We start from the raw sequence: 18911 nt of genomic DNA on the forward strand, positions 1-18911 counted from the left end.
GAGGTTACTCTTGCTTTTAGCATCAGCTGTAAAGTCATGCACAGGTTTCCAGTGTGAAATCAGTGTCTCTCTTAATTCCCCTTAACTGGCTTCTCCCCACTACTCGCCTTCATTGAACAACCTTTATATTGCAGGCTTGATGCATTATTAATTGGCAAAATATCCTCATGCTGTAGGTTCATTTGTAAAACCATCCTGTACTGACACAGGAGCAATCCCATTTAACGGTATTCAGGCATCCGGGTGGATTCTTCTACCAAATCCAAAGAGTGACTATGGATACACTCTATTAAGTGCATTTGCAGCTACCGTCTAATGAGATTTCAATCATATGTTCAGTCATGATATTCGGCAGTGTTACTAGGAATTTGCAACTCAAGACCTATTTCATGGGTCTGGTCTTATTACTGGAATCCAGTAATCTCTAAGTGGCAAACCCAGAATTTTCTGCCACATGTGAAACTCCTACACTTAAAAACAAAAAAAAAAGCCAGTGCTTCAAAAGTTTCTGGTGCCAGCAAGACTGAATTTCCCACGTTCACACTGTTTGCACATACTCCTAGAACACAGGAGCCCATGTCCACAGTCTTTATACATTAACCAGTAGGCCAGGCATACTGTGATGATTCATGCAGAGTCATATTCTCCTACATTATGAAAGGGGTTATTGTTTTTTGTTTACAGCGAACACCTGACAGCAGGCTCTCTCTCACCATATCCCCAGTAAGGAATATGGACGAGGAACTTTCACCCACATCTTCCGGGTCCATTTCTCTCTCCACCCTTAAGTCCCTTCCTTCCTTGAATCTACTCAACAGCGTGTGTCTGAACCCGTGTTCACGTGAGTTTAATGATGCCTTCGGTCTCCCATAAATCCTTCTCTTCAGGACGGAGAACGCCACCTTCCAAAGGCCTCCAACCCCTCCTTCTGCCAAGAGTAGACTCAGCCCTAGGTCTTCTAACACGCTCACCACTGGGCCGAGGTAATTATTTCAGTTTTCTTTCTCTCTGTGAAAGATTATTAATCAAGCTGTCCTGAAGCCCTTCCAAGAGTGAGACCTGGAGAACACCAACCATAAATGACCTCTTCTATTCCCAAAGCAAGGATACATTGGCTTACAACCCCTCTTCAAAGGGATCACTCTTCAAGACCTATATCTGGATAGCCTGAAGACAATCAAACACCAGACTAACTCTCAGGTCTAAATACAATGGAACACAGAGTGCAAGCCAGGGAATAGCACTCACATATTTACCTTCTATCAGATCGTCACAATTTTTCATGGGCTTATCCTACCAACTTGATTGACAATTAAAGAGGCCTAACTTTTTTTTATGCTTCATGGCAATGCAACAATACATGAGTAACCTTATTTCACAATAAAGACACAAACACTGAGATGGCATGATATCACTGTTGTATCATCATTTTATTTCATAGGATACCTGTAGTAAACGCCTTTCCCAACCTAGTCCTGGCCTCCTGCAGTTAAGAACCCACCTGCTCTTATCCCCACCTCAGACAACTGCCTTTCACCTTCACTTTATCTTCTCAACCTAGGACCACAACTACTGAAGTTTAATGCCTTCTCCTGAAGCTTCATAGGACATGCTAATAGCGAACAGGTTACACGATTGGACAGATGGGCTCATGTAGAACTGATCAATTAAATTGTTTTTAATTGTTCACTTTATTAATATAACTTCATAAGCAAAGTTTTATGAATGAAACAACATTCATTCATAAAACTAGTTACCCCAATAACTGGCTAATTGAGTTTCACTTTCAATCCAACTGCTGCTTAAATCGCTGAAACTTACACTGTTTCAACATTGTAACTTCTGCTCACTGTTTGTCGTTCATTATACTTGTCTATATTGTAACTTCTGTTCACTGTTTGCCATTCCTTACACTTGTCCATACTGTAACAAACTCCATTTTAACTTGTCATGATCTCTGTGTGTATATAATGTCTTCTGCAGTTTCCACGGTATGCATCCGATGAAGTGGGCTGTACCTCACAAAAGCTCATGCTCAAATAAATTGGTTAGTCTCTAAGGTGCCACAAGTATTCCTTTTCTTTTTGCGAATACAGACTAACACGGCTGTTACTCTGAAACCTGTCATTTTAAAATGCTCACTTCATTTTGTAAAAGCTTGCTGCATCCTTCATTTTTGCAAAACCTTGCTGTAATCTTATTAGTTTAGTTTAGATGTGTGAATGAGGTATGTATGGATGATGGAATCAACCTCCAGCCCCAGCCTGTCCTGATGAAATAAAGTGTAAACACCCAATGGCTCAAGATGCAGACAACAGCCCTGACAAAGTAAGAGGAGTCCACCCTCAAAACAAAAGAACAAAAGTACAATTGAAGAAACATCAAAGCCAGGTCTTAGGCTGAAAGTCATGTCTGCAATTGACGGGTGATCAATCACACCGGACCCAGAGGCAGTGTGACACAGCAAGACCTATAGACTCTGGATTCAAACTCAACCCTACAAAAAGGATGGGTGAGAAGGAAGACTTTGGAGGGTAACATTCTGCTGCCAACATGGAAAGGCATCGGTGCATGTCCAACAGAGGCTCAGCTCTTCCTTATGCCTGGCTTTCCTGGCCAGTTAGCCGCCACAAGCTACGGACCCAAGCCACGAACACACACTACATTCAGGAGCGGTAAATATACAGCAGCTGCAGAACCTGTGCGTGTGTATGAACGAACGTGTGAATGAATGTGAAACTGAATGAAATGTTATAGCTATAACTGACTGCCTACAATGATTCTTTCTGTATTCACAATAAATGTGACATTTTGTCTTATCCCCTTTAATAAGATCCTGCTGGTTTTTATTTTATTGGTATAACACTCATACGTTGAGAGACACTGTACACTCCACCAAATCACGTTTAATTCTCCAGAAAGTTTAGGAACAGTATCACATGGGACTGCAAGGCCATCGCACTCTAGCGAACTGCCAAGTCAGGCTTCCACAGTGTTGAAACGTAGCACGCAATGCCATCAGTAATGAAATGCTGCATACTGGGAAGGCGTGCAGCTGTCTTATCACCATCGTTAAAAGGACCACATGAGGTTTATGGGCATTTTATATGTACTCACTCTCCCCTGTAACATGCATTTAGAAGCTTACAAGCATTTCTGTCCTTGCCAATTCAGTCCTGTTTAATTTAAGGAACATTTCCCCCTCCCTCCATACATCCCCTTAACTTTTTGAACAGGGCTGAAATGAACAATGATAAAAATTATTTATGAAGCACTCCCTAGCACTTAGTAAACATTCAAGGAGATAGGACTGACAGACACGCCAGCACCCTACGCAATATGACATCTCGGGTTGTGCACCATCAAGCTCAGCTCTGAGAATCCACAACAGCTGCAGCAGGACAAACAAAACACTGATGTTACGGGTCTCACAAAAACAGAGACCGCTTTAAAAATGTATCCTGGTTGGCAATGAATTAAACACAAACACACCCACACACACCCACTGAGCTTCCTCGCTGAATAGCTCAATCAAGTCTAAAGGTCTTTCCCCACCAGACAGCTTAAAAGCTGAGACGGGATGATTTTTGCTCCTTGAAATGTCAGTCACCCTTTCTGTAATTGAAGCTGACTGGCAAGCTTTCCCAACTAATAGAAACACATACAGGGACATGCACAGGGATTTATTTATTCACAGAATGGGACAAAGATACTAAAGACTGCAAAGCTCTTCAGGGCAGGGTCTGTCTTTCTGTTATGTACGTACATTGCCTAGCACAACAGGATCCCACAATTTCAGCTGGAGCCTCTAGCTGCTACCAAGATACAAATAATAAATGAACAATAATCATATATAACTATGTCCATTTAAAGAGACAGGTTCTGATCCTACAACTCCCATAAAGACAGTAGAAGAAGTCTCACTGACTTCCATGGTAGCTGGATCAGGCCAACAATGCGTAGACTTCATGGGGATGTCCTTTACGTGTGCCAAACATTTTTCAATAGCCTAAACATCCAACATCTTCCTAAGCAAAAAGGGAAAATGTATGCGCAAGTGCACAGATGCACAGAGCCACCTCCTCAGGTCCCTACTCCGTTTTTACTCAGTCCTCATGCAGGCCTGTTGAAGTTAACGAGAGTTTGCCAGAAAAAGGATCCAGCCCAGGGCGTGCGCAAGTCTCCTCTAGCACAGTGTTCTGTCAGGCTCACCCAGAAGGATGCCTGAGCTCCGATTAGCAATCCCGATGTCTCAGTGCTGGCTGCTGTCTTCATTGCCATGAGCTGGCAGGGGCCACGAAAGCCTTTGCGGCAGCGTGCATGAGTTATGCTTACAGTGATTCTGAACGACAGAGACATCTCCTCTGATTTCAGCATCCACAGCATCTCAGAATATTAGACTAGCTAATGAACTCAAGAACAGAGAGCAGCAGACGCACTGTTACGAACAGAACAGTATTGTGCATGCAGTAAAATCCATTCAGAGTTATTTCAAAGGTTTCAATAGGACATGGTGCCGTTCTGCCCCTACCAGCCAGGGAGCTGATATTCTGAGCAGGCAGTCAGGCTCTCACAGAGTGCTCCAGACCCCCGGCGGGGAGAGGAGAGCCAGCAGAGATGGGAACTGTTACTTGAGAACAGTTGACAGGGACATTCTTTCTGATAATTTTGTCTCCTTTATTTTTTGTAGCAGAAACGAGCTCACCTTCCAATGAACTCTTCTGTCACCTGAGGTGGAACTTCGGGGCTTTGGCGCTACAACCGCACTCGAGACACCTTCATCACCGGCTGTCACGTCTTTGAATGCACCGCACGCTCCTGAATGCACCGACGGGGGTAAGGTGAGGCGAGAACACAACTCCTCCTTTGCTAAAAGCAAAGGGGGGGCTGCCCTCCTTCTCCCCAACTTGGGCAAACAGTGCTCCCGCACAGCTCCCTCTCCTCCTCGATTGGTGCTGAGAGCTCCCCCTCCCCTTTCCATCTACTGTAACCACTCAGGAAGGGCCCTGGGGCCAGTAAGGGGTAGAAAAGGAGCACAGGATGGGTGAGAGATACCTGTATGACTCAGAGATCGGCAGAGCCCTCCTGCTTCAATCAACTCCAACTACTTCATCCCTGTGGTAACTCTTGCATCTTTCCCCCCCCCGAGCAAAAGTTGAGAGGTTCAGTGGGGTAAGGGCCCAAAGACAGGGTGACCATGACTCTGCGCAGGTCTGGCTTGAGCCCTCTCCCCCTGCGGGGCTGTGGTTGCTGCTCGCCCAAGCCCTCCCTGAGCCTTGAGCAAGGCTGTCACTGCACAAGGTTGTCATTGCTTGCTCAAGCCCTGCCTGGTCCTCTCCCTCCCACATGAGGCTGTCACTGCTCGCTTGCCGCTGTCACTGCTCGCTTGCCCCTCTCCCGCCCCGCCCGCCACTTTTTTGACAAAAGAGGATAAAGTCAACTGAAAAAGTCAACAAAAGCAAATGGGACAAATGCCTCGTTTTAGGGGGGAAAAGTCAGGACGGCTGGGACAGGGCTTAAAGAAGGGACTGTCCCGGTCAAAACGGGACGTATGACCATGCTAGTTACTCAAAGCTCAGCCACCCTTATTTGTGCAAACCTCTCAAGCACCGCTTAGCTTGTGATATTCTGGCCAGAGCCAGTCCGAGATTGAGCTGACCCCAGCCAAACTTCTGTGCCTGGAAGCAACAGAAGTAAATGTGAGCCTCTTTCCCGGTCTTCCCCCACCTTTTAAAAAAGTAAGGTTTAGAAGGTGTAGCAGTGGGAGAGAGGAACTGAAGAAAATGGCATTCTCCGGTTCCTTCAGGAATTCTCACACTTCCTGTAAAAATATGCAAGATAGGCTCTGATTTTGGCACATCTGGGTCTAGTCCTAGCGGGAACCAAGTCATCAAGAGGCAGCCAGGAAAGTGAAGAGAGAGCTATCTGGCCGAGCTCCAGCTCAACAGGCCAGGTTGAATTTGAGAGAGTTTGGGGTATTAATTGTAGATGAACCAACGTATCCATGACAGCTACCAGAAAGTTCCCCTCTGGAGGAAAGAAACCATCTCTTCCCAGCAGAAAGCATTTGGACAGGACTCTGACACATGTATCTCTTTCTATAGGGTGGGTAAGGTGAGTAGTAGATTTTACTTTTCCCCTGAGCAGTTAAGACTAAACAGACATTTCGTATCATAGGCTCATCCCTGCAAGGCTCTAACTCATAGGTGGCAACATCTGGCCCTCCAAACATTTTAATCCAGCCCTCAAACTCCCACCGGGAAGTGGGATCCAGGGCTTGCCCTGCTCCAGCGCTCCAGCCAGGGAGCGGGGTCGAGATCTTGCCCCACTCAGCATAGCTCCCGAAAGCAGCAGCTTGTCCCCCATCCAGTTCCTATGTGTAGAGGCAGCCAGGGGCCTCCGCATGCTGCCCCCACCCCAAGCACTGCCCCCGCAGCTCCCATTGACTGGGAACCGCAGCCAATGGGAGCTGCAGGGGTGGCACCTGCGGACAGGGCAGCGCGCAGAGCCACCTGGCCACACCTCTGCATAGGAGCCGGAGGGAGGACATGCCATTGTTTCTGGGAGCTGCTTGAGGTAAGTGCTGCCCAGAGCCTACTCCTCTGCCCCCTCACACCCTCTGAACCCCTTGGTCCCAGCCTGGAGCACCCTCCTGCACCCCTAACCCCTCATCCCCAGCCCCACCCCAGAGCTTGCACCCCAGCCCCCAATTTTGTGAGCATTCATGGCCCACCATACAATTTCCAAACCCAGATGTGGTCCTTGGGCCAAAAAGTTTGCCCACCCCTGCTCTAACACCAAGCTGTGGCTACCAAAATACTGCTGAGCCAACTTACAGCCCTTGTCCATCAGCACCTGAATTACTTTTAGCACAGATCCATTGAACAGCTGTGCAAACTGACAAGGATCTAATGTTAGTCCGGGGACCAGGTACAGCACAGCCACAGCTCCCAGACTCCAGATACAAAACTGCATTGGGAATCTGTTTTGCCTGCCCTCTGAAACAGACTTCAGCTTGTATACAATGGTACAGAACCATTCCATCAATGCAATGAGACTTCAGCGAAAACATCCAGTCCCCTTTAGACCTACAAAAAGATGGCCTAGTGCTTTTAATTTTGCTTGTTTCTGCTTTTAAATCTCAGTATTTATTTTATTCAATAGCACCTAACACACATTATTAGGTATACATTTTATGAGGCAACAGACGCCATAATGCTATAGAGGGCTTGAGATTTTTCTTTGCTTCCAAGGAACCTCAGTTTTATTTTTTTACACTGAGTAATTTTCCTTGTCTCTTTTATCTCTCCTTGAACTAAAAGGACCTGAAGTAAGCCAGGCATGTTTCAAAGACATGATTTTATGAAGCACTGAACTCTCAGACGAATTTTTGCTTTGGCTGATATTTTGTTCCACGAGGGATTGTTTCTTCCCTTTTTTCAGGGCCAAATTCAGAGTGGACGCACACAACAAAGGTACCTAACAGTAAGTCTGTATAATTTACCTGCAGAGGGAGAAGAAGCTGGGTTGATTCTGTCTTAGATATTTTTATAGCATCTGCCCTACTACACCATAAGAGCATTTAAGCACTGAACCAACCAACAGGAGGGTGCTGGAGGCTGGAAGATACAAAACACCTTGTTTTATCTCACAGCCCTCTGTTGGTTGCTCTTCCTGCTCCGACCTCTTCTTCCCTCAGCATTTAATTCACACAGACTTACTGATGTGCAATTTACACCAGCTCCAAACTGCCATCACCTCTGAAAATAGCCCATTAATTTTCTGCCAAGTCAAAAACAGTTTGAGCCTCATATCAGAAGAGCAGTCCACAGCCTCAGGGCCAGGCACAGTTTATAAAAAGAATTTGTGGCCCCAGTGTTACCTGAGCCTCCAGAAGTAGATGTGATCCAGCAAATCCTTCTTGGGTGCTAAGCTAAGTAATAAAAGGCAGGTAAACAATCCTCGAATCAATAGAAGTTTGCTCCTCCAGGTGTTTTAGCTTGTTCCCCCATTCAACCAGCTTTGTCACAACCTTATCTGGGTTGAGCCTCGTTTATACATAATCCCCTTTCATCCTGAAGGAGCCCCAAATGCTTAACTACACACACACCCCCCACACTGGGATCATTTTGCCCATCTCTGAAGTACAGCCACCATTAAGGAGAGGTGAGCTTTACTCAAGCCATGTGTATGGGAAATATCACAGCACTGTGAGATACTGAAAGCACTTTGCAAGCTTTCCACGCCTATGCACCAGCTGATTACTGGACCTTAGTGTGAAGGGAGGTGTGGGAGGCCACCACGAGAGGGGGAAAAATACAACTCTTCAAGGCTTCCCCAGAGACAGAACTCTGGACAGATGAAGCAACCACGAGAGCTATTAGTCTGACTAACACAGACAATCACGGGGTCCCAGCAGCCACATCCAAACACTCAGAAGATCCAGCACATTCTGGTTACTCCTGATAACTAAGTGGCTTCAAGGTGAAGTTATTTAGAAAGAGAACAATGGAGCAATCACAGGTTTATATGGCCTTTTGATGAAACACCATAAGGCAAGGCAGCCCAGCGAGGATGAGCCCCAGATATATAGGGCAATCACACCTATGATTAATCAAAACACCATCTAAAAAGAAGACTTGACTTTTGCCATAGTCATTAATCAGTGATGACGGTGTCGGGCAAGGGGGCTGGAGAAATATTCACCTCTTCATGTGGAATGAAAATATAATGACTGGAGCCATGTTTTGGTAGAGGAGCTCTGTGGGGCCTCTTGTGCGCAGTAAGCACCTGAATGAATCATTTGCCTTTGAGCCCCATGACAGCTCACTCAGGGTTTTAAGTCTGCATGTTGTCATTTCATTACTGAGTCTGCACCAATACCCTGAAGGGGTTTTCCTCAGATACTCACCAAAATGCCAAAAATGGTTTGCTGGTGAAACTGCTATGATGTGCACATACACAGGGACAGGACTCCTTAAAGGCCAGGCACAAAGGACTTGAATTTTTACTGGGTGTTTGCACATGCGAAGTACAGGCACAGAAACAGACTTGTTTAATTCTGGGCAGGGAGTTGAACCAAAACCGAATCGGTTTAAACCAGTACCGAACCTGAACTATACTTTTGTCCTACTTGCTGAACCTCAACTGGAACTGAACTGGGGGGCTGGGTTACTACTTCAAATAAAGGTCCGGCATTTTTAAGCGCAATATTTTAGAACGCTACTGTGATCTTATTTTCAACAAGACAACAAAAATAACAAATAGGTACACGGTGGCTACCAGAGAGGCCTGCCCTGGTATAATGAGAAGAGAATGAGAAGAAAACAAGGCCAGTCACAAGAGCAGGGAGGGAGTGAGGAAGCTTAGGAGCTGCCTGCACACCACATGAGGCAGCAGGAGGCCCCAGAGATAGATGGACCATCTCTGAGACACCCTCCGGAGGACAGAAGTGGTGGAACGCTTCCTGGTCCCAGAAGTTAACAACAACTCTTCCAGCCTGGCTCCCCAGCCCTTCTCTTCTCCCCCTTAGATTCCCTCCACCCACCCACCCCCAACCCCAGGGGCAGCTCCTCCCTCCAGTTCCCACACTTGAGGCACGACCCATGCACCAAACTCAGATTTATCCTCTCAAGGAATAAACATTAGAAAACGTTATTTTAGTTTTCTCAAACAAACTGTTCATAGAAAAAAAAATAATTATGCTTATTTGACAGCACAAAAGCACTAGGAAAACTCATGTAAAGTTAAAGTTCATAAATAAATGGCCAAAAAGCAAAATAGTTTCAATTTTAAGTTTCAGCTCTCCTTCTTGAGTTTACTTCCACTGAGATCGAAATTTGATCTGAACTGGTTGAAACTGATAACCGAGCCATTTGAAGAAAAAAAAAATCAGAACTAAACCTGAACACACTGAACCTGAATCAAACCAAAATAACCACCAGTTTGACTCCCTGATTCTGGGCATGCACAAGTAGAGGCAGATCGGAGGCTGATCTGAACATTTATCCATGTATAAGGAGCTTGCTAACTGCTTCCTTTATGTCCAATTTTCAGTCAGCAATCAATATTTATGAGGCAGACCCCATAAACGCCCTTTAACAATCCAGTGGCCTCATTTTTCATGGGAGCTGTAAGGTACTCAGCACCTCTGAAAGGCACGCCCCTTGTATTTACAGTTAACATGGTAAATACCATGTAACCACAGGGATAGGTGTTTAGTAGTGTTATTCATGACATTGTGGTAGCATGCACCATGCAGTCAACACTTTCTGAACAGAGAATGGCAATTTACTATTTTCACTGAATAGCTATTGTTTCTTGCCTACTTCAGTATTTCTGCTGTCACCACATAAAGGAGTTTTCTATGCTGTATTTCTATGGGCTCAGGCTGTGCCAACTTGCTGCTTCTCGACGGGTGTTTTCATGTCCACATGAACGTGGGCAACCTCCTCTGCTAACAGTAGATTCGCTGCTGCTTTTATTTAAACCAGTGAAGGGATATTTATATTTTAAACCACCATCCCCTCCCACTATCATTTCTCCCCCTTCTTTAAGAACCACGAGTGTTTTCTCCTTAAGCTAACGTTAGAAGTCAAAGATCATAAGCTAGGAAGCTACTGTATAAATAAAAACTGCACTTCCTCTTCTCTGACCTCTTGTCATTGCTATTTCAAAGAGTCACCTTGTGCAAGCTGGTGTGACTCGTCTGTTAGATTTCAGATTCCTGGCCAGGAGAGAGAAATGGCAGCAGGACTGTTTTCAGTATGACCCAGGATCTCTGTCCTGTTGCTGCAGCCCCCTCTGATATACTGGTTAAAGAATGTCCTCCCACTGGCTGTAGAGTCTACGCTTGAGGTGGATCTCATGGCTTACAAGAAAGGTTTATGGTAAAGCTGAAGATCACAGTGGACCTTGGGCAGGGAATCAGAAATGACCCAGAACTTTTTCAGAATTTGGGGTTGTTTGGATCCAGGGTTTTGGTTTCGGCCCACATCTAGTGGTGTCTGCAATCCAGAAGGAATGAGTCTGTACACAGAACATATTCTCCTGTTACTTGATGTTTAGAGTTGTATCCTTGTTTCACAGCAGCACTCTCTCTTTCTTAGACTAACAATAATCCCACATCCACACTGAGCTACAGGAAAGCCTTTCACCTGCTGGCTCTTCATGAAGGGTTTAATGGCTTAACTCTGTTGCCATGTTCTCTGTGGCTTACAACAGAGGGGTGACAACAATAACTACCTTTTTCCTATAACCACAGTTGCTTTCACAGCATGTTTCCAAAGAAAACCAAAAGAAACCTGACGTCATTCCAGATAGGAAGCGTTCTCTTTCCACTAAGAGTGCGATATAACTGATTTTAAACCAGAGCAATTTGCTGGTGTAGAAGAGTATATCTACACTGCAATGAAAAACCTGCAGCACCGAGTCTCAGAGCCCGGGTCAATTGACTCAGGTCAGCAGGGGCTTGGGCTGTTGGGCTCAAAATCGCAGCACAGATGTTCCTGCTCAAACTGGAGCCCAGGTTCTGATGGGGGGCGGGAGGGAGGGGGGTGAGAAGGTCTTGGGAGCCCAGCCTCCAGCCCAAGCAGGACACCTACACCGTTATTTTTAACCCTGCAGACGGAGCCACCTGGGCTCTGAGATGTGGCTCCACGGGGGGGTGTTTCTTTGCAGTGTAGACGTTACCCTAAAGACTTCTACGCTTGGCCCTATGATTTATGGGGGCTTAGAAATGCCATCCTATCCAAGTGGATGTCAAGGTGAGCAAATCACAGGTGTGACTTCCACCACTTCCACGGATGGTGGTGGCAACCTCTGTATTAAAAACAGCACAGCATGCTTGTCATCCTTGGGGTGTGACCACAGCACTGCAACCTCTGGAATGCAGCTGAACCAAGAGGATGAATGGCTGATCCCTAGGGAAATCCATCTGCGGCTCCCCTAGCTGTGATTTATCTCTCCAGGAATGCTGCCACCTGCAACAATTAAGCTTCCTCTGTGGTATAATTTAAATGAGAGGATTCTTTTCTCAGGCACTCCCAAGCCTTTGTTGTTTTGCAGTATCCTTGACAAGCAAGAAAACAAACAGACTGACATAGCCTCATTTACTGTAGGCTGAAACTGGGAGCATTGTGAAACGTATCGAAAGCTATCTTTGACTTTCCAAAATTAGGTGAGCCTGAGGATCCTATCATCAATTCCCAGAGAGATAATTTAATAGAGAAAGGAGCTGACGCTGTACTAATCTAAGTCCTATTATTCACCTTCACTGCCTTTCAGGGAAACTGAGCCAGGGTGGTTACTCAAAATCTGTCTCTAAACTCCATCTGCCCAGCATTTTGCCATTCTATATAATCTGTTCAAGCAGAGTTAATAACTTACCATGGTTTGTGCAAAGAGGGGGCAAAAGAACCAATATTTAATTATGGATAGGTTTTTTTGGTTCTGTAAACTCTTCCTTAAAATAAAGCCTACACATCAATTTGAACATGTGTCTGTATCTGCTTCCCCTGGGATGTTTAGGCAATTCACATGACCAGGGAAGAACACACTTCGCTTTCAAAGAGACATGTGACCACAAACATTAAATACTTTACTACACAATACCCTATGTGATATGCCACACATACATCAACGGGGCATCTCACGTCCCTATACACTGTGGTGGGGAGTTTGGAACGGGATCCCATTACATTCAGTACACTATGCGGAATGCCTTTGCTTATAATCCCGGACCCCACGCAGGTCTTACTTGCTCAGTGATGAAGGAGCTTGAAAAGGTGATAGCTGACCAGAAGAAGATCCCACAGCTGAGGATGATCTTCCTGTTGAAGCGGTCACCAAGGTAACCAAATATAGGTGCTGCCACCATGAAACTACAGATGAAAACTGCAGAGGGGAGAAAAGCAGAGGGGACATTTAATAAACATCAGGCAAAAATATGAAAACTAATTTTCTTCAAGCCAAGCCCTCTGGAAAGTAGTTCCACCTAATTAGATGTTCTGCAGCCCTGCTTACCAAGTTAGGCAACCCAATAGGCTTTCAGAAAGCATAGTGTCCATAAGCAAACAGACTTCTCATTACCAGAGAAAATTCAGACCAGTGAACTTGGGTTACCTTTTACAACACTAACACCCCTCAGATCTGCTGCAAGCTTACAATTGAGGGATGGACGAAACAAGGACGGGATAAATCAAGAGCCTCTGCTCAAACCTCAACAAGAAGCGGACACAAAGGTTTGAGAGCATTCAGATATAGTGTATAGATGCTGTCCATCTCAGCACAGACCCTGGGTGAAACACCCCATGGAGACTCACCCTTAGTAGCAGCCTTTTAATGCAGCACTGAGGCAGCGTGAGAGGTGTTTTCACTACCATTCCCCTAGCTGCACCTGCGTTTTCACTACCATTCCCCTAACTGCACCTGCTGTGTGGCTCAACAGAGGGCTCCACCCTCCAGTTCACCCACCAGGACCTCAAGTCACTTTTTTTTAAATTTTTGCCTGACCCAGCATGATATACACCAGGGAGTAACTCTTCCACTACAGGGGATAGTTTTGACCTATAAGGCCCTAAATGGTGTGGGACCTCTTTATCTGAAAGATTGCCTTTCTCCACATGCCATTCTGACTCAGTTACAGTCAGCTGAGGTATCACTCAAATAAGGTAGGAGGCAGCTGGCAGAGTATCCTCTGCCAGGACTTCTCAGCTTGGGAGCTCATTCCTCCACCCGGCTCCAAAATAGTACTTGGGTCTTGCCCATGTTAGATCTAGGGACACCACTATATACACCTAATGTAGGTGCACTTAAACTAGTTTACACACTGCTTGTGTCAATTTGGCTAGTAAAGAGACTTATGTTAAAATCTATACAAGCAAGGTTTAAACCAGCATGTGTCTATATTCAGGATTTGCACTGGTGCAACTACAGTGATTTTTACATCATTGTAGGCACACCAGTACAATTCTTCTAACACAGTGTTTCTCAACCTTTTGGATACCAGGGACCGCCTTGCTGCCTTCCTAAACTGTATCAGGGAGACCTCATGGACCAGTTGTTGAGAAACACTGTTAAAAGACCCTAGTTTATTGACGTCCAGAGCATGCTGCAAGGCCCATGTATTCCTTGAGCTGACAGAAACTCAGTATGGTCTGGTGGCAAATTAGAGAGACTGGAAATATGTATTAAGGGTTATAAAATCATATTAATTATTGGGTGGCTCCTGGCAGGCAAGGTGGGTTTCTGGCATTGTTTATTTGTAGCGTTCTATTTTTAAAATGCTAAAAGGAGACTGTGGAGCAAAGTACAAGTACTCTTTCTGATGAAATGTGTGTTTAAACAAAGTAATTAAGGGATTTTCATGGTAATAGGAGATAATATCCTAAAAAATGTGTGTAATGCTGGACCCTGGGAAGCTGTTTTAGAAGATATAGGTGTATCTTTTTACATACTAAAATTCCAAAACCTTCAAATAAAACAATACATGTATGTCAGTCAAACTCCATATTTTGCAATCCCATACAATGGTACTTTATATTTTATCTCAACTTTTTATATTTCCTGTAGTAAGCAACATCACAACGCAAACATGTATCATGTATGTAAATAAAATGAAGGAGTAATTCAAAGATAGAAAACCTAGATAAAAAATAAATAGAAGTGCAAGATTATACCCATGTTCCTGTTTCACTTGTAGTGACAAGCCACAACTCTGCTATATGGACAATATACAAAATCTCACACTGGATACATGGAGCCTAGTTTGGCAGTCCCTGCACAAGCAGAACTCCCAGTGAAATGTTCTATTTTTGCTGGAATAAGCTCTTTTCATCAGTAGATCACAAAGTGCTTTACAAAGGGAAGTCAGGATCATAATCCCCATTTTACAGATGAGGAAACAGAAGCATGAGCAGGGTCATGGTTTGCCCAACATCACCCAGCAGGCCATAGCCAGGAATAGAACTCAGGTCTCCCAGTCCACTGCTCTATCCACTAGGCCATGCCAGCTCCATAAAAGGAGAGCAGGATAAGACCTGTAGCTACTAGGATTATCAGGCAGTGCTACTCCTACATTGCTATAGTACATGAAAACACACTTTCATGTGTAGCTCACGAAAGCTTATGCTCTAATAAATTTGTTAGTCTCTAAGGTGCCACAAGTACTCCTTTTCTTTTTGCGGATACAGACTAACACGGCTGCTACTCTAGAAGGTAGCAGTGTGCTGATTGCAGTTCCAGGTTGAGTGACCCTTGCACTTGGAATCACACTGTAATTCATTCATCCCAGATTCAGAAAGTCTGCCATTTTTATTCAGACAACAAAATAGAAAAAACTGAAGCAAGCATCCAAAGAAACCTCAGCCCTGCATTTCACTTGATTCAGGTACCGAACAGCCTCATCAATCCACCTCTGGGGCATTTAGGGCCTGATCCAAAGCCCACAGAAGACTGGGACTCACAAGACCTGAATTGTATTCCCAGCTCTGCCACTGGCTTGCTGGACAACCTTGGGCAACTTTTTTCTATTGGCTGTAATGAACTCTGGATCACACCCCTAACATCTACTTCCAGCATCTGCGTACAAGCAGAAGATGAGATCCTACGTGCATTCAAATATCCTCTTCCCAACTCACCCAACATCTCCCAGTTTCACACCAATAAATAACATTTTCCTTGCTACTCATGGGTCCCTGGGGGAACATGATGGTGGCAAATTCTCTTCTGAACCAAGCTGAGAGCTCTCTCACAGGTAAAGAGCTGAATTCACAGCTCCACAAAGGAGTAAACAAAGGGACAACAGAACCTAATAAATAATAGATAGCTGAATAAAGCTGTCACAATAATAAATTTAATTTGCATCAGATTATTTATGACCCAAATATGCATCAAAGCACTGATTGACTCTTAAGCAAATGCAGAAAATTATGGCTATGTGATCTGTCAAGCGGATCTGCCGGTTAGATGTGCGTCCCACAAATCAATTTTTGCGATTGCTCCTGTATATGACAGATGAGGTTCCTGAGCAGGACAGACAGGTGCAAACACAACAAAAAGTGACTCTACACAACTTACAAACTAGGACAGGAAAGCAGAGGAGAATGAATCCAGGGCACCTCACTGGGCAGAAGGGAAACCTGAGTTACTGTTCCAGATCTGTGTCTCACTCTGGATCCTGGCCCAGGTCTCAGTGCTAAGTAAACCTCATGGCAGGAAGGATTTTATCCCCCACACAGAGTTACCGCGAGGTTATTCATTAGGCAGAGGGGGAACATGAGGGTAAAGGAAGATCAGTGGTCTGTAACACAAAATAAAGAGCTCAGCTCTCATGCTAGCCCCTCCTCATTTCTATTTCCCCCTCCAGCCCCTCTCCCCTTACACAACAGCTTTCACCTCAGACCACCACACTGCAGCCAGAGTGTCTACATTAGAGAGAGGACAGTGACAAAGAACCACCATGAGTCAAATGTCATTTCATTACCCTCCTCCCAATGAGCAGCTGCTCTTTCCATTTGCACTTCCTGCCCTTTCAGAATAGAATCAACTGCTGAAAAGAGAGAAAGTGAGATGGCACAGTGCCAGGTACCCACTGAGGTTCAGGATAAGCTGCTCAGGAGGTACAATGGGAATGTCAGCGCAAACCCATAGAGGAGAGGGGTACAGGTAATGTGGGTTCACAGCCATTATGTAGGCTGAGAGGTGAAGGACCTAAAACAGGGCCAAGCAAAGCAGCCAACGCCCAGCTCCGGGATGGAGTTGACGTGCGCATCAGCAGAAGCAAAGCAAGCCTCTGAGGAGCGGATGAATAAAAATACATTTAATAAATGCCTCCCAGAGGAAGGCTCTTTTAAGCACAGGCGTTTTCGAAAAGGGAACGCATTTGTCTTTATCCCTCCTTCTACATCACAACTAAACTAAAATGCCTACTGTGGTGAAAACACAGGAAGTGTCTAATTGCCTAAACAGGATGGCTCCGTATCTATTTCTGCCTCTGAATGCCTGACCCACCCTGAGACAGGTGGGCCAGCACTCCCAGCAATCTTTCCATATGTGGTTAGAATTATAAAAATTATATCTTTGAAAAACAAAAAGGTAAAGCATCCTCTCTGGGCTCCATTGCCTACTTCATGCACCGTTGCCCCCGAGTGCTCGTTCAGTCATTTTGGCCAGCAAGCTGCCATTCAACTCACGCGTTCCTCCCTCAGGAAATAACCAGCTGCCCGTTTGCCCAGTAGAAAAGAAAAACCCTAGATACTTGAGACAAAGGGCGGGAGGGAGAGAAAAGAGTGGAAGTGCAGAATTTAGTGTCTTATAGCCATGAAATCCTTCTGGAACTAGACCCATTGTTTTCCCCCACCTCCTCAATAGAGATTTGACCCCTGTTGTTGCACCCTGTAATGATGGCCCTAAAAGAACCTGCTGGTGAGAACAACCACCATCAGCTTTCCACATCCTCACTCTATTCCGATAGCACTGTCTGCTTTGCCTCACTTGCTCCCTCCCTTGGGATGGACCAATCCTTCCAGGCTTGTGGGGGCCACAATAGCAAGTGCTCTGTATGACAGAGGGGAAGATGGGGTTCTACCAAAGGAACCAGGCAGAAGCTTTTAAAAAGCTGCTTGGCTCCCACTGCATCTCCCAGAAATAAAAACTCCAGCCAGGCTGTGATTTAATCCTTACAAGGGTTGTTTTTTCCATCGGGGATCATTTAAAAAGGCTCCGTTTCAACTAAAAATAGTTTTCTTTCTCCGAGCAGGGATATTTCCTATAAAAAGTGGCCACTATGTTAGAACACTGAATCAGCATGGAGCTGTGTATTTACTACTAACTGAGTGCTGATAGTACACGTGGCTCTCTGGAAGGCAAAGCCAGACAGCCTCTGCCCCAAGGGACATGCAATCTAAACAGAAACAGAGAAAACAGATGCGCTGTGAGGTTGTTAATATTTTCCCAAGAACAGCATATTTCTAAACAATGGTACTTTTTTTTCCCCCAAGAACAGCACATTTCTGAACAATGGCACCTTTCTGGGCTCTGATAATATTCAGATATATACAAGCACAATCTTTCTCTGCACCTGCAATGGCAAATAAAGTTCTTACCATCTACACAGCCAGCCCCACTGTCTGGAGGACACTTCTGTTGAATACTGCATTATTAATGGTTGCTTTATTGGTATAATAATATCACTTAGCACACACAGCACTTTTAATCGCAAAGCACTTTTCAAAGGAAGCTGAATATCATGAACTCCATATACAAGATGAGGAAATTAAGATCCGGAGAGAGGGGAAGAGACTCGCCCAAAGTCATCCAACAGGTCAGTTGCATAGCCAGAAAGAGAATCCAGATCTCCCGAACCCCAGTACAATGCCCTACCCTCCACTGAACTGCACCTAGACGGGAAGGTGAATGAGCAATGCTAATTCTTCCCAGGGAAAAGTCTAAGTTTTTAACCTTACGATCACAACTACTGAGAAGAACTTTTATTATAGCACCAAATGCAGGACTGGCTACTCCACAAGGAGTGTGCTCATCCTGTGGTACTGCATACAGCTGTCCTCGATACATGAGGGGTCGAGTGTGGCTTTCTTGCCATGAACGGGGGGGTTCTGCTCACTTGGCAAGCCGAAGCAGTCTATCATCCTTAATCATTTTGCTCACACATTTCATGCATCCTTCTCAGCAGCATCCTTATGAATGAAGGGAGAACTGCACTCACATGTGAGATGCCAATGCATTAATAGAATCAGAACCAATGATACAACCTCCTACATCAGAGTTCAGCCTCCACTCCATCATGACCACAAACCATTTGATTACAGTAATATTGTCATGTAAATCCCCATGATCATTATGTTTTACTATTTTCCTAGCTTCGCAGCCAGTGGCTGGATCATGCCAAACAA

At 45.0% G+C, this 18911-nt stretch overlaps 1 protein-coding gene across 1 annotated transcript in view; it reads right to left on the reverse strand.

Annotated features, from left to right (window-relative positions):
• The window catches only part of SPNS2 (SPNS lysolipid transporter 2, sphingosine-1-phosphate), a 176491-nt gene that overhangs the window by 74743 nt on the left and 82837 nt on the right, over positions 1 to 18911 (reverse strand). Inside the window, exon 3 of the mRNA XM_084650941.1 lies at positions 12758 to 12894. Coding sequence (XP_084507067.1) covers positions 12758 to 12894 — 137 coding nt within the window. The remainder of the gene's footprint in view (positions 1 to 12757; positions 12895 to 18911) is intronic.

This window comes from Lepidochelys olivacea (genome assembly GCF_965140295.1).
Source record: "Lepidochelys olivacea isolate rLepOli2 genome assembly, chromosome: 17".
Lineage (NCBI taxonomy): Eukaryota > Metazoa > Chordata > Testudines > Cheloniidae > Lepidochelys > Lepidochelys olivacea.